The sequence below is a fragment of the Hyla sarda genome, chromosome 1 (genome assembly GCF_029499605.1).
Source record: "Hyla sarda isolate aHylSar1 chromosome 1, aHylSar1.hap1, whole genome shotgun sequence".
Taxonomy (NCBI): domain Eukaryota; kingdom Metazoa; phylum Chordata; class Amphibia; order Anura; family Hylidae; genus Hyla; species Hyla sarda.
Window position 1 is genome coordinate 573,845,964 of NC_079189.1, and position 15,444 is coordinate 573,861,407.

Sequence of the window (15,444 nt, forward strand, 5' to 3'; positions counted from 1 at the left end):
CGATGCGTAGGACTTAAAAAGCTCTGCATGTCCTCCATCAACAGCATGTCTGTACAGCATCCTGTCCTTGCCGGCGTGTTCGTGGGAGGAGGAGGAGGATTACTTTCACCTCTTCCCCTGTTAGATTCCTGGTGTGCTGTGACATGACCCTTATACGCTGTGTACAGCATACTTCTTAATTTATTTTGGACCTGCTGAATCCTTCCCACCTTGCTGTAATGTGGTAACATGTCAGGCACGTTATGTTTATACCGGGGGTCTAGTAGCGTGGACACCCAGTACAGGTCGTTCTCCTTAATCCTTTTTATACAAGGGTCCCTCAACAGGCACGACCGCATGAAAGACCCCATTTGCACAAGGACTGATGCCGAGCTACTAGTGTCCAGTTCCTCGTCCTCAGTGATGTCAGGGAAGGTATCATCATCATCTTCCCATCGTACAACACCACGGGAACCAGATAGGTGACAAGGAGCACCCTGGGATGCCTCCTGTGGTTAATCTTCCTCCTCCTCTTCAAAGCCACATTCCTCCTCTGACTCCTCTTCCTCACAATCCTCTTCCAGCGTTGCCACAGGTCCAGCAAGCTATGCTGATAAGGCTGTTTCTGGTGGTGATGGTGTCCACAACTCTTCCTCTTCATGCTCATCTGCTGCCTGATCCAGCACGCTTCACAGGGCACGCTCCAGGAAGAAAACAAATTGTATGATGTTGCTGATGGTGCCTTCGGTGCAACTGACCAGGTTTGTCACTTCCTCAAAAGGGTGCATGAGCCTCCAGTAACGTGGCAAAAAAATTCCCAGCTCCGCAGATGATGTCCTAGCACCCCGGTCATACAAATATTTGTTGACGGCTTTTTCTTGTTGTAGCAGGCAGTCGAACATTAGGAGTGTTGAATTCCAACGTGTCGGGCTGTCGCAAATCAAGTGACTCGCTTGCATGTTTCGCCGCTGGATATCTGACAAGTGCGCCATGGCTGTGTAGGAACGCCTGAAATGGCCACACACCTTCCTGGACTGCTTCAGGACATCCTGTAAGCCTGGGTACTTGAGCACAAAGCATTGTACAATCAGATTACACACATGTGCCATGCACGGCATATGTGTCAGCTTGCCCAACCTCAATGCTGCCAACAAATTTGTTCTGGTGTCATAAACCACCTTGCCTATCTCCAGTTGGTGCGGAGTCAGCCACTGGTCCACCTGTGCGTTCAGGGCCGACAGGAGCGCTGGTGCGGTGTGACTCTCCGCTTTGAGGCAACTCAACCCCAAGATGGCGTGACACTGTCGTATCTGGGATGTGGAATAGCACCTGGGGAGCTGGGGGGGGGGGGGGGGTGACGGTCATGTGGAGCAAGACGCAGCAGTGGAAGAGAACTCGGCCGAGGATGTTATGGAAGAGGATGGAGTAGAGGTGGCAGCAGGCCTGCCTGCAAGTCGTGGCGGTGTCAACAACTCCTCTGCAGAGCCATGCATTCCATGCTTGGCAGCAATCACCAGGTTTACCCAATGCGCAGTGTAGGTGATATACCTGCCCTGACCATGCTTTGCAGACCAGGTATCAGTGGTCAGATGGACCCTTGCCCCTACACTGTGTGCCAGACATGCCATCATTTCCTTTTGCACAATGGAGTAAAGGTTGGAGATTGCCTTTTGTGCAAAAAAATTTTGTCAGGGTACCTTCCACTGCAGTGTCGCAATGGCTACAAATTTTTTAAATGCCTCAGACTCCACCAGCTTGTATGGTAAAAGCTGGCGGGCTAGCAGTTCCGACAAGCCAGCTGTCAGACGCCAGGCTAGGGGGTGACTTTGAGACATTGCCTTCTTGTGCTCAAACATCTCCTTGACAGACACCTGACTGTGGGCAGATGAGCAGGAACTGCTCAAGGCGATAGACAGCGAGGCGGATAGTTGAGAGGGGGCAAGGAGGGCAGCAGTGGTTGACCTGGCTGAAGATGCTGGACCAGGAGGAGGATGGCGGCTTTGACTTTGTGTGCTGCTTGTACTGACGTGTTGATCCCATAGGCGTTTGTGATGTGACATCATGTGCATTCGCAAAGCAGTTGTGCCTAGGTGGGTGTTGTACTTCCCACGACTCCGTTTCTTCTGGCACAGGTTGCAAATGGCCTCGCTGTTGCCAGAGGCAGACACACAAAAAAAAATGCCACACTGCTGAGCTGATGACAGCATTCTGGTGGTGGCAACAGCATGCGTTGATTGGCTTCCAGTCTGGCTGACCCGGGTGCCGATGCATGCAGTCTGACTGTGCCACTAGCTCCTTGCGACTACCTCCCCCTGCTTCCAACTCATCTACTCCTCCTCGGTCTCCCCATCTGAACTTCCCCCTCTTCTTCTCTTCTAGTGGGCATCCACGGACACATTGTCATCATCAACACCTTCACCGCTATCTGAAACTTCAAGAAAGGAAGCAGCAGCGGGTACAACATAATCATCACACCGTACGTCCATGTGTGTAATGCTGCCTGACTGAGACATAGCCCTGTTAACTACATCCTCTGGAAATAATGGTTGTGCGTCACTCATGTCTTTAAACTGATGTGTAAATAACTCCTCTGACGGATCAAGTAAAGCTGCTGCGGTGCTGGTGGTGGTGGCGGTGACGGTGGTGGTGGCGGCAGGCGGGCAAGTGGTAGCATGAGAGGTGCCCTAAGCTAGAGGAGGAGAAGGACGGTGCGTCAAGGTTCCGAGCGGAAGCTGTAGTAGATTGGGTGTCTTGTGATAGCCAGTCAACTAAGTTCTCAGAACTTTGGGGGTTCAGGGTACGTGGCCTCTGAACACTGGCCATTCTAGGGCCAAAGGGAATCCCAGCACCACGACTGCCCCTGCGGGGTGGCCTTCCTCTTCCTGTCATTTTTTTTGGGTTAAATTTGCACAAGTGACACAATTTGCCCTGCAGGCAAAAAACTGGCGACTGTGACGTGAACTGACAGTGACGACTGGTTTTATTTAACAGCCCAAAAAGTTTTTTTTTTTTTTTTTTATTTGCACAACTGTCACGCCAAAAGTGACTTGCACTAGTGTGACAATGAGCAAAAAAGCTTGCCAGCGGAGTTCCCCTTTTAAGCAGTGGTCCCCAACCAGGATGCCTCCAGCTGTTGCAAAACACACGGACTGATATATTTCAGCCCTTTGAATACTGTAGTAGTTAGTTGCTTGAAGGAACTTAAGTTTGATTCTGGAGTACCCCTTTTAACCAGCGGTTCCCTCCCAACCAGGGTGCCTCCAGCTGTTGCAAGACACACGGACTGATATCTTTCAGCCCTAAAAAGGGCTTTTTTTTTTTTTGGGTGCTTTCCTTAAAGCAGATGTTACACTAGTGCTTTAGGAGTAAACTGGACCCGGAATACACCACCTAGCAGCAACCTAGCTATCGCTTTCCCTATACAGCAGGAGCAGCTTCTCTGACCCTCCACTTCCTAAGCCTGCAGCATGCTGAATGAGGGTAAAATGGCGTCCGTGCAAGAGCTAGGAGGGACTGCTGCTGAGTGGCTGTAATGTGTCTGCTGACTCTGACTCACAGGGTCAAAGTTTACTGCAATGTTAAAATATAGGGGGCGGATCGAACTTCACATATGTTCGCCCGGAGAAGCGAACATGCTGAATTCGCCTGGAACTGTTCGCCGGCGAACAATTCGACATCTCTACTGAAGAGCCATTCCCTATACGTCGGCTTTAGAAGGGGCTATTAACTGTTGGGTCTTGAAGGCCCTAATGTTGCTGTGCCATACAGAAGAAATCAATAGGAGCAATCTTGTTTGCACTCTGTGAATGCGCCAATTCATGCTTCCTCAGTATGAGGTTTTGCTGAGAGGCAAAAGCCAATAATGACAACCTTTATAGATGAACAACCAAAATTGTAGCAAGTTATGGTCATCTAGTGTGAGGGCATTCACCGCCCACATTGATGGCCATTTGGTGATCCAATCCAGCTGAAAGGTGTAGGGGTTGTTAGGCATGCACATGGCTGTCCCTTTTTAAAGTCTGTAGGCTTCAGTGGTGAGGGCCAAATGCATGTGTAGTCAACTCTTCCTATACACGGTTCAGGTGGCATGGGGAGGGGGGGTCCCTAACATTATTCAGTGGTGTATGACAGCCTTAATCTAGATCTGTATCAAAGGGTTGTCGTCTTAAAGAGAAAAATGCACTAAATGTAAGGAAGTGAATATCCCTCACAGGATTGTCAATATAAGGCCATTAAATCTACATGCATGTATTTTCCAGTGATATATTATGTTCTTGTGTACTACATAGCTTACTAGACATGTATCTGTATTGCAGGCTGCCGCGGCAGGACTGGGCTATGTCGGAATACACGTCATTGTCACTTATGAGCAATACAAGTCCTTCCTGAGTAATGCCTATGTTATGCTCCCCGCCATCATTATCCTGGCAGTGGCTGTCTTCATGTTCATCATTGGGCTTCTGGGATGCATTTCTTCTATACAAGAGTCCTGCTGTGGCCTGGGATGTGTAAGTATTTAATTAGCCAGACACTTAGGAATAATCTAAACCATAATGCATTGCAATGAGGCGCTGTGTTCAGAAACTTCCCTGCACCACTGGTGTAAAAACTACCTTGAATACATGCCACCTTTATAAGCACCAATACACCGGATGACCTAGGTATAGGACATGTTTATTAGATCCAAAAAAAAAGAAAAAAAAAAAAGAAAACACAAATAGAATATTACATGGACATAAGTATTCAGACCCTTGGTAAGAGATGGGAGAAACTTTTAGGTCAACCATCACTCCAGCCTCCACAATCAGAACTTGTATGGCGGAGCAGCCAGATAGAAGCCTCTCCTCAGTGAAAAATCTCAAATCTGCCTGAAAGAATGAACATGTCTGTGTGGTCCTAGTTCTGCTGGATCTCTGCATCCCCCACTGCAGACTGTATCTGTAGTTTAATTGGGCCCTAATTATAATGTCTGAAGGAAACTAGGCACTGCTGTTAACCTGCTGAATACCATCACTATAATGAAGCATGGTGGCTTATTTAAAGGTTCACCTTCCAACAAGACAATGACCCCAGCATACAGCAAAGACAACACAGGAGAGGCTTAGGGACAACTCTGAATGTCATTGAGTGGCCCAGCCAGAGCCCAAACCCACAGGAACATTTCTGGAGAGACTTGAAAATGGCTTCCACCAACTGTCCCCATCCATCCTGACTAAGCTTGAGAGGATCTGCAGAGAAGAATGGCAGAAACTCCCAAAATCCAAGTGTGTAAACCTTGTGGTCTCATCACCAAGAAGACTGGAGTCTGGATTCTGGAATCTCTGCCAAAGGGGCTTCCACTAAATCAAGGGTATGAATACTTATGTCACTGCAGTATTTTAGAGTTTCCTTTTTTTTCAGTAAATAGATTTCTAACATTCTGTTATCACTTTGGGGGTATTGGGGGCAGAATGATGGTAGAGAAGAGACTTTTTTATTTATATATTTTAGCACTAGGCTAAACCTGTGTGTAAATTATTGGGATGAATCCTGTTAATGTTATAGGAGTCACATTTCAGATTTCCTTTTCTTTCCAGTTCATAACCCTGATCTCCATCATATTTGCTGCAGGAGTGGTCACCCTTGTTTTAGGACTTGTGTACAAGGATAAGGTGAGATGCAAATTTTATGAAGACCTGTCTGACAGAATGCTTAATAGGCTGTTTAAAGGAGATCTGCAGCCGTAGACACTTATCCTTTATCTGCAGGATAGGTGTCCGATCAGAGGTTTTGGATGCTGGAACCCCCCTGCAATCTTCTGTACGGGCCATGGCTCTCCCGTGCAGGAGGAGTGTTGGCTACAGCATGACATGGTGGCCAACACTCCCCCTCCATATATTTGTATGGGAGATGTAGCCTTCGTTCCTCCCCACCTCTCCCATAGAGCTGTATGGAGGGGGCATGTTGTCGGCCTCATTAGCACCCATTAGCCGTGCAGAGCCACTGTAATGCTGGGTCCCCAGCGGTCGGACCCCCCGCGATCAGAAACGTATTTCTTATCCTGTGGATGGGGGATAAGGGTCTATGGCTGCAGTACTCTAAGTCCCCCTATAGCTTAAAGAAAATATTGCCATATACTGGCCTCATATAATGTACTAAGTGAAGATCCATGCTAGACGGCTTGTCCCATCCTAATAAGAAGCTCTAGTGAAAATTTGGTTGGTATTGTTAAAGGGAACCAATCAGCATGTTTTAGCATATCTAATGCTTGGCAATGTGTTAAATATGCTAAGATCATTATCCTCACCATCCCTGGGTGACGTTTGTGCCCCCAGGGATGGTGAAGATATTAAGTTAAAGTCCGTTACACCCCGTCCCGATGGCTTTAATGGCAGCTCGCATCACCGCTCTGCTCCCTAAGCAGACAGGGCAGAGCGGTGACGTGAGCCATCAGGGTGGGGCCACGGCCTCAGCGACCGGAGCTGGTAAGTGTAAGCATCTGCCCAGGGGATTACTTGCCGGGGGAACTTTATAACTTAATATCTTCACCATCTCTGGGGGCACAAACGTCCCTCAGGGATGGTGAGGATTAGAGATGAGCGAACTTACAGTAAATTCGATTCGTCACGAACTTCTCGGCTCGGCAGTTGATGACTTATCCTGCGTAAATTTGTTCAGCCTTCAGGTGCTCCCGTGGGCTGGAAAAGGTGGATACATTCCTAGGAAAGAGTCTCCTAGGACTGTATCCACCTTTTCCAGCCCACCGGAGCACCTGAAAGCTGAACTAATTTATGCAGGAAAAGTCATCAACTGACGAATCGAATTTACTGCAAGTTCGCTCATCTCTAGTGAGGATAATGATTTTAGCATATGTAACAAGCCAAGCGTTATATATGCTAAGATATGCTGATTGGTTCCCTTTTAAGGAGAAACTGGAGGCTATGGTCGGAAATGTGTTTGTGCGGAATTCCGCACAGAGTTTCCGCAGCAGTAGAACACCGTTGACTTCAATGGGATTCTGTTGCGCTGTGCACACGGTGGAGTTTCCGTGCCAGGTGTTTCTGGTACAGAGATTCCTATATCAGTTTCTGCAGAAAGAATGAACATGTCAATTCTTTTTGTGGACTCTCCACAGGATGCATAGCTGTTTATGAGAACGCATGTCCATGCTGTCCTAGCACAGTCAGTCTCCAGAACGTCCGCTATGTGTGAACATAGCCTTAGTTGCACTGAACTCTTCAGAGTAGGGGACTTTCATATGTGTTAGTATGCAAATAAGAGGGTTGTCCTAATTTCAGGTCCATTTTGGCCAGGCAGATTTGCAGCTATACAGAAAGTTTATGGAGACCCTAATATCTTTGGTTATTTTAGAACCTCAGCATCTGAATCCTGTTTGGAGACACGATTGTTTGCAAACGTTATTATATATAACCTTTCTGTATATTTTCTCCTAGATTGATCCAGAACTTCAGGAAAACATGGAAAAATTGTTTGAAAAATACGATGGGAAAAGTTTGGAAAGTTCTGCCGTTGACTTTATCCAAGCAGAGGTACTGTAGTAAATGGGAGTTTATTCTCACAAATTCTCTGTATTTTAGCTCTGTAGAACATAGTGTGGAGTCTGTCCAGGTACTGGGTTTAGATTAATGCATATAATAGTAGTGGCTTGTTTACTGCACACCAAACTATGAATGCTAGGTGATGACACCAAGTTCTACCAGCTTATGTTCTTTGGACACCCAAACCCTAAATAACAGATACTGTATATGGAAAGATAGTGATTCACCTTGTGGCGATCCAGCTGTTAGGGAGACTTTAGGTCAATGCATACTCTTAACCAGGTTGCAAAGGAAATATATAGACCTATCTAAATGATAGTTTGCTACTTAGCAGAAGGTACACAAAATCACACTTGCACAGACCAACCATTCGCATCTTGACGCGTTTCAAGCTGCATTAGTTTAAAGCGTACCTGTCAGATCCCACAAAGAAATAAATGGTACCCAGTACCTAATCCTGACCATGTAATCTAATTTTTATGCATCAATTTCCTATATTATGTAAATCCCTCTTTTCATTAGCTCAGTGTTAGAAATTTTCTCAAGGGAAGGGGGTGTGTCCGTCCCTTGTTGTTGTGTCCATGAGTAATCTCCTGTCCATGACTCGTGTACAATCTGATGCTGCTGCAGGACTGGTTAATGTCCCAGTAGGTATGGGGATCCCTAGTGGTGGGATTTTCAGGAGTAGTTTTTTTCTATATATAATGTAAACAACCATATTACTAAAGGTCTTTAATTTTCATCAGTAACAACATATAAAAAAAGCTTTTGGATCTAATAGTGCCCATTTAAGTGCTGAATTGTCCAAGCAGAAAGAGAATAGGATGGTACTCGCAAGTAGGATGCAAAAACAAATGAAATTTATTCACTCACATAGGTCAGGCAGGTACAGTGGTGTGGGAAGGAGCAGACAGAATGGAACTACGTCCATTTCACGGCCTCCTGCTGCTTCTACAGGAACCAGTCTGCTTCTTCCCACACCACTGTACCCGCCTGACCTATGTGAGTGAATAAATTTCATTTGTTTTTGCATCCTACTTGCGAGTACCATCCTATGCTTCCTGCTTGGACTATTGCTTAACTGCTGTCAGGATTCGAGCGCCGCTCACACTGGATTGTACTGGGAATCGCACCTGTACCTCCAGGAGAGTCAAAGTGCATAGAGGCCTGTAGTGCTATCCCCCACCTCTTTTCTGTTTAGTGAATTAAAGGGGTTCTCCGGTGCTTACACATCTTTACCCCTATCCAAAGGATAGGGGATAAGATACCTGATCGCAGGAGTCCCACCGCTGGGGACCCCCCGGGATCATGCACGCGGCACCCCCTTTGTAATCAGTCCCCGGAGCGTGTTCTCTCCGGGACTGAATACAGACAATCAACGGGCCGGCGGCGTGTGACGTCACGCCTCTGCCCCCGTGTGGCGTCACGCTCCGCCCCTCAATGCAAGCCTACGGGAGAGGGCGTGACTATCACGCCCCCTCCTGTAGGCTTGCATTGAGGGGCGGAGTGTGATGTCACACGCCGGTGGTCGCTGGTAATCAGTTCCGGAGCGAACATGCTCCGGAGACTGATTACAAACGGGGTGCCGCGTGCATGATCCCGAGGGTCCCCAGTGGCGGGACTCCCGCGATCAGGCATCTTATCCCCTATCCTTTTGGAGAGGGGAAAAGATGTGTAAGCACCGAAGAACCCCTTTTAAGTGCTGAATTGTCCCATATTTTACACCTCTGTTGGGATGTAATCTAGCCTGGTGTTCAATTAAAGATGTTTGAAAGAACGGCAACCACTGCAGTGGTGAATGTGTAAAGAAAACTTAACAATGTTCTCCAACCAAAGGCTGAAGATCACTGGGAGGATGACCATGCAATAAAGTGGTCCCCAACCCAGTTCTCAAGGTCCGCCAACATTTTTTTTTTTTTTTTTTTTTAGATTTTTTTCCCCCTCAATTATAATAGAACAGGGAAAATTTCAATTCTTCATCTGAGCAGCTTGCCCCACTGATTCCTACCCTTATGTATATTAAAAGTGGTTGTGGTTTTGGGACAAGTTAGGGCCAGACCAACTAGTCAATCTAGCTTTAAATGATAGTGGGGCATTAAAGAATAATTTATATTTGTTAAATCTGTTCTAACTCCATGGTGTACTTTCCTAGTCCCTGTTCCCCTGAATAGGTAGGACAATGTGGTACTTTCACTATATTTTGATCCTGAACACCTTGTATCTGTCTCTATAGTTGCAGTGCTGTGGCATACAGAACTACACCAGCTGGGAGAACACCACATGGTACCAGAACAATAACCAGACTGTGCCAGAGAGCTGCTGTAAGAATAAGAACGACTGTCAGGGCAGAAAAAGTGACCTCAACAAGATCAACAAAGAGGTAAGATGGTGCTGAGAAATGCAATATACAGTGGTCCCTCAACATACGATGGTAAGCCGTTCCAAATGAACCATCGTTTGTTGAAACCATCGCATGTTGAGGGATCCGTGCAATGTAAAGTATAGGACAGCGGTCTTCAACCTGCGGACCTCCAGATGTTGCAAAACTACAACACCCAGCATGCTCGGACAGCCGTTGGCTGTCCGGGCATGCTGGTAGTTGTAGTTTTGCAACATCTGGAGGTCCGCAGGTTGAAGACCGCTGTTAGACTAAGTTTTACTCGCCTGTCTCCACCGCTCCGGATCGTCACCGCTGCCCGGGATGTCGCTGTCGCTGCGTCCCTGAGGTGTCCCCAACGCTCCAGTAAGGCCTCTGCTTCCCCGGCATCCGCTCTCTCCGTCGCCGCCATCACGTTGCTACGCATATTACTCCTATTGGATGACGGGACGGTGTGCGCAGCAACGTGATGACATCGATGGAGAGCGCTGATGATGCAGGGGATCCCGAAGAGGACGCGCCGGAGCCCCAAGGACAGGTGAGTGACCATCACCGGAGCTCACGGGGCACCATAAACGGCTATCCGGCGGCAGCTGAAGCAGTCTGCGCTGCCGGACAGCCGTTTATGCGATGGCCCCGAGATAAAAAAGCATTGTATGTTGATGCTGCCTTCAACATGCGATGGCCTCTGAGAGGCCATCGCATGTTGAAATTATCGTATGTCGGGGCCATCGTAGGTTGAGGGGTCACTGTACTACCCAGGTCGAATAACTAAAATAACAAATAGGGTCCTGGTAACAATTCATGACTGAGCCCCTTAGACCTGGTCTGGAAAAAACAGAAAGGAGAAATGCATAGAGAGAGGCCTAATGTAAGGTCATATAGTAAAAGCCAACTCTTATTCCAAATTATTGTAGGGATACCGTAACTTCCTCTTCAACATCTCCATATAAAGCAATAAATGAGCCTTGAGGTGCATCATGGGGCTCCTGGCTGCTAATGCACAATCTGTAACCGCACCCCTCTCCTACATGTGCCAATTATAATATCAATGACTGCTTCTATGGCAGAGGACCAATTGGCCAATTTATGCACCAGGGCCTGGGTACAACTGCTTTTGTATTATAAAGGTGGTGTTGCTACAATACTGTATGACAAATATATAAAGTGGCTAAGGCTACTATAGCCATGACACATGCCAAGACAATGCATTGCAGGTAGTTAGTTTGTTCTATTCGGATCGGCAATTTTCTGCAACGGTGGCCAGAAATCCAAACTTGCATGTTGTCATGGCCAGAGTAGCCATGCTGCCGTAGCCTTATGGAAGAGGGTTTACATGGTCATTGTCCCTCTTTTTTTTTTTTTTTTTTTTTTTTTTTTAAACAAAATTCACTCCAATTGATATCGTGACATTTTTTGTCTATCGCTTAATTTACCAAAAATTGTTAATTACCCCAGAAACACTGCTCTAAAGTATTGGTCACTAGGCAACTCCCTTCCCTGCAATGTGCTGGCCAATGCCTGATGGTCCTTAGCTATGTGCTCTACAGTGAGTACCTACAGTTGTGAGTATCCTGAGGATCAGCAATGTCCATGCAAGGCTTCATGCTCCTCACAGCCGCGTCAGTGCTTAGTGTAACCCTTTTCTTGCTTTGCTTTGTAAGGTGCAGAAAGCAAAAGCAGCAATCAGTATACCCCCCCGATCAGACATGTTATCCCCTATTAAAACCATGCAGTGGTCTTATAATTCTTTGAAATGGCTATGCTAAACCCCCCCCCCAAATCTTGACCTCTGCCTTTATGATCACTGGTACGGCCATATGGGCAGCGATGCCCATATGGGCTAGAGTGGGGTTCCAGACAGTGGTGCAATGTTTAAAAAGCTACACTCTGTTATGTACGGCCCCACTCAAGCGTACTTCACTTTACAGCACCGATCTGTCCTTTATCTGTAGGAACAAATATATGAAAAAAAGTATTAGTATTGCTGCGAAAATGTAACATGGTTTAGTTGGAGATGACGGGCATTGTGCTTTCGCTGTTTTGTGGGCTTTAGGATATCCAAGGTCTAATATAAACTGCAATATTCTAATAATTGACTCTTTCTCCCCCCCCCCCCCCCCCCATTTAATTTTAGGGTTGTGAAGTGAAGCTGCAGAATGTGATACACAGAGCAATGGGCTTCTCCATGTTGGTGATACTAGGATTTGCTGTAATTGAGGTAAGTGTAGAAGATGGACAAAATGGGAAATATTTTCTCTCTTGGACATTAAGAGCCATAGTCTTCGTCCGATAAAAAAATAAAAAATAAAAAAAGTTGACTTTTTTTGTTAGCTAGATCTGTGTATTTATTTTAAATTTTATTTTTTTGGTAAGGGTACTTTAGCATGGGGGATTTTCTGTTAGCAAAACAGCTACTGAAAATCCAACAGTACTGTTAAGATTTCAGTAAATTAAGGAAGCCTGAACTGAAACTGCTGCAATAGAATTCTGCCTGTTTTTTAAAATAAAAAATTGTATGCAGTAAGCTCCCCCTAGTGGTGGCTGCAGGGAGGCGGGAATATTAGTGTGGATTTTTTATTTTTTTTTAGCCCCTTAAGGACGGACCCATTTTTTTACCTCTCTGATCAGGCTCTTTTTATAAAATTTGACATGTATCTCTTTAAATGGTAATAACTTTAGAACGCTTTTTCGGAGCAGAGCGATTCTGAGATTGTTTTTTCGTGACATATTGTACGTTATATAACTGGTGCATTTTTTTGACACATGCAGCATTTTTTGTGAAAAACTGGAAAATTTCTGTCTTTTTATTTTATTTTTTTTAAGTTTACACTATGCGGTAAAAGTGACGTTATATTTATTCTGTGGGTCGCTAAGATTATGGCGATACCCATTTTATATTGCTTTCTATGTTCTTTTTCCTTTTCTGAGCAAAATTCTTTCTGCCATTCATTTTCCAACAGCCGTAACTTTTAAATTTTTTGTCCGAAGCCATTGAGTAAGGGCTTATTTTTTGCGGGATGAGCTGTACTTTTCGTTGGTATAATTTTTGCCATACGTGCTACCTTTTGATCTTATATTCCACTATTTCTACCAAAATTGGCGAATTTTGCGATTTAAAAAAAAATAATTTTATTTTTTTACGCCGTTCACTGTGCGGGATAATTTACATTATAGTTTAATAGTACACATCATTACGGACGTGGCAATACCAATTATGTATATGATTTGTGTTTTTTTTATCTTTTTTGGTAATAATACAGGGCTTTTATTGGGAAAGGGGCATATTTTTTTTACACTTCATACTTTTATTGAAGAACTTTTTATTAAATTTTTTACACTTTTTACAGGTTATACTATGCTGCAAAACATTTGTACTGCAGCACAGTATGACCTGATGAGCTGCAGACACTACAACATGTGCGATCCAGCCTCTGGCTGGATCTCACAGGCTTCCGTAGCAGGCAGACAGGAGGTCATGATGTGACCTCCTGCTGCCATAGCAACCAACGGCAACTCGCGATCGTATTATGGTGCTGCCGTTGGAGAGCAGGGGGAGAGCGCTCCCCCTGTAAACCCCATAGATGCCGTTGATGTAAAGTGTTTTCCAATCTGTGAAAAACGCCATGCGCGAGTTTACGCTATCAGTGTACTCTACGCTAATTGCGTAATGTTGCGCATGCGCAGTAGTTCTAACGTAGGATCGCGCCTGCGCAGTGCGTTACTTGCTTGTTATCAGCGTAGGTGTAGTTTCTTGGATCACCCATGGATTTTTCATATCGCACATGCACACTGCATATAGAACCGCGCCTGCGCAGTGTGTTAATTGTTATCATTCACTTACTTTATTTATGGCCTTCTATCCTTTAATTGTGTCCTTTCCCTTAATTGTTCAGATACTTTACATCACCGTGATCAGGATTGATCACGGCACCTAGGGGGTTAATGCTGCCGGGACCGGCGCGATCGCGGCTGCGGCGGGACTCCGGCTGTGAATCCATGTAGCTGCTGACAGATATTCTCATGGAGAGAATAGAGACCTGTACACTGCCAGTATTTTGAAAGTGCCACCTTCACAACAAAAATAGAGAATCTAAATTCATGAAAAAATATTAGAAAAATATTTAAAATTCCCTATTCATGACATTAATGCCAATGAGCCGAAGCTACACTAAATGCTACTTTTTGTCTTTCAGCTCTTTGCTTTAATAAGCTTGTGCGTCATCTACCGTAGAAATAGTAGAGAAGGATACCAGCTGCTCTAGAACCGATCCGGAACATCTTGAAGATGCAGAAGAGTGACTGGAGGTGATGCAGATAAACACTAGGATGTAATTCTAGACCTTTTATAAATTCGCTTGTAAAAACCTCAAACTGGACTCGAATTCAGGGAAATTCTAGAAGTTATGCAGTGCGACGAACTTATAAATTTTTTTTATGTATATAGGTGTGTGTGTGTATGGTATTCTTTAACTTTATAAAAATAAACCCTATTAAAAAAAAATTTTTCTTGATTATTTCAATTTTTTTTTTTCAAATATCCTGTTAGGGAATTAACAGAATAAATGAACTGTTACCTCCCCCTATTATGTTGTCTGTGCTGACACCACTTAGTGACACCACGAGAGGAACACAATGTCACCGGATTACTACACAGGGGAACGGACAGATGCCCCTATACTGCACCACATGGGACAGAGGTGTCTTCTTGGAGTCGTTCTTTCCTTTTTCTGTTTTTCTCAAACATGAAGTATTCTAACTTATGATTCATCTCCACATACAGTGATCCCTCAACTTACAATGGCCTCAACATACAATAGTTTCAACATACAATCGTCTTTTCTGGACCATTGAAACTTGAAACCAGACTCGACATACAATGCTATGAAATCTGAGAAATGGGTCAATGGCTGGAAGAACTGACCAATCAGAATGGACATTTCACTGCTAAAACCCCTGTATTCCTGAAGTAAATGCACTGACTGGTGTCTGGTAGCACCCCCTACAGTACAGGGAGGTGTTAAATGTTCTGTACTCTTTACCTATGCCAGGGTTAGCTGCTCCTTTGGACACCAGGTGAGGGCGACTCCGTTTTAATTTTTTTTAGGACATTGCATGTACTGTACAGGACCCTGAAGAAGCTCCTGTCCTCTACATAGACCAGTGTTTCTCAACTAGGGTGCCTCCAGCTGTTGCAAAACTACAACTCCCAGCATGCCCGGACAGCCAAAGGCTGTCCGGGCGTGCTGGGAGTTGTAGTTTTGCAACAGCTGGAGCCACCCTGGTTGGGAAACACTGAAACAGTGATTTACAGCTTCAAGCAGATCGATCTTTTATATGTAAGGATTTTCTTTATATTAGTTTATCTACTTATTTTTCTTTTAATCCTCACTTTTATCTATTTTTGGATGACATTTTGGTGGCTTCAGAACCCAATACCAGGTTTCCATAGTTATGGTCTCAACTAGAGATGAGCGAATTTACAGTAAATTCGATTCGTCACGAACTTCTCGGCTCGGCAGTTGATGGCTTATCCTGCATAAATTAGTT

The 15,444-nt window shown here is 45.2% G+C and overlaps 1 protein-coding gene across 3 annotated transcripts in view; it reads left to right on the forward strand.

Annotated features, from left to right (window-relative positions):
* Window positions 1–14,402, forward strand: part of LOC130294379 (tetraspanin-36-like) — an 88,875-nt gene extending 74,473 nt beyond the window's left edge. For all 3 annotated transcript variants that reach the window (XM_056544102.1, XM_056544090.1, XM_056544099.1), the window contains exons 3-8: window positions 4,296–4,487; window positions 5,556–5,630; window positions 7,413–7,508; window positions 9,751–9,897; window positions 12,032–12,115; window positions 14,091–14,402. In XM_056544102.1, the coding sequence (XP_056400077.1) occupies window positions 4,296–4,487; window positions 5,556–5,630; window positions 7,413–7,508; window positions 9,751–9,897; window positions 12,032–12,115; window positions 14,091–14,159 (663 nt within the window). In that variant the 3' untranslated portion in view covers window positions 14,160–14,402. The remainder of the gene's footprint in view (window positions 1–4,295; window positions 4,488–5,555; window positions 5,631–7,412; window positions 7,509–9,750; window positions 9,898–12,031; window positions 12,116–14,090) is intronic.
* The last annotated feature ends 1,042 nt before the right edge of the window (window positions 14,403–15,444 follow it).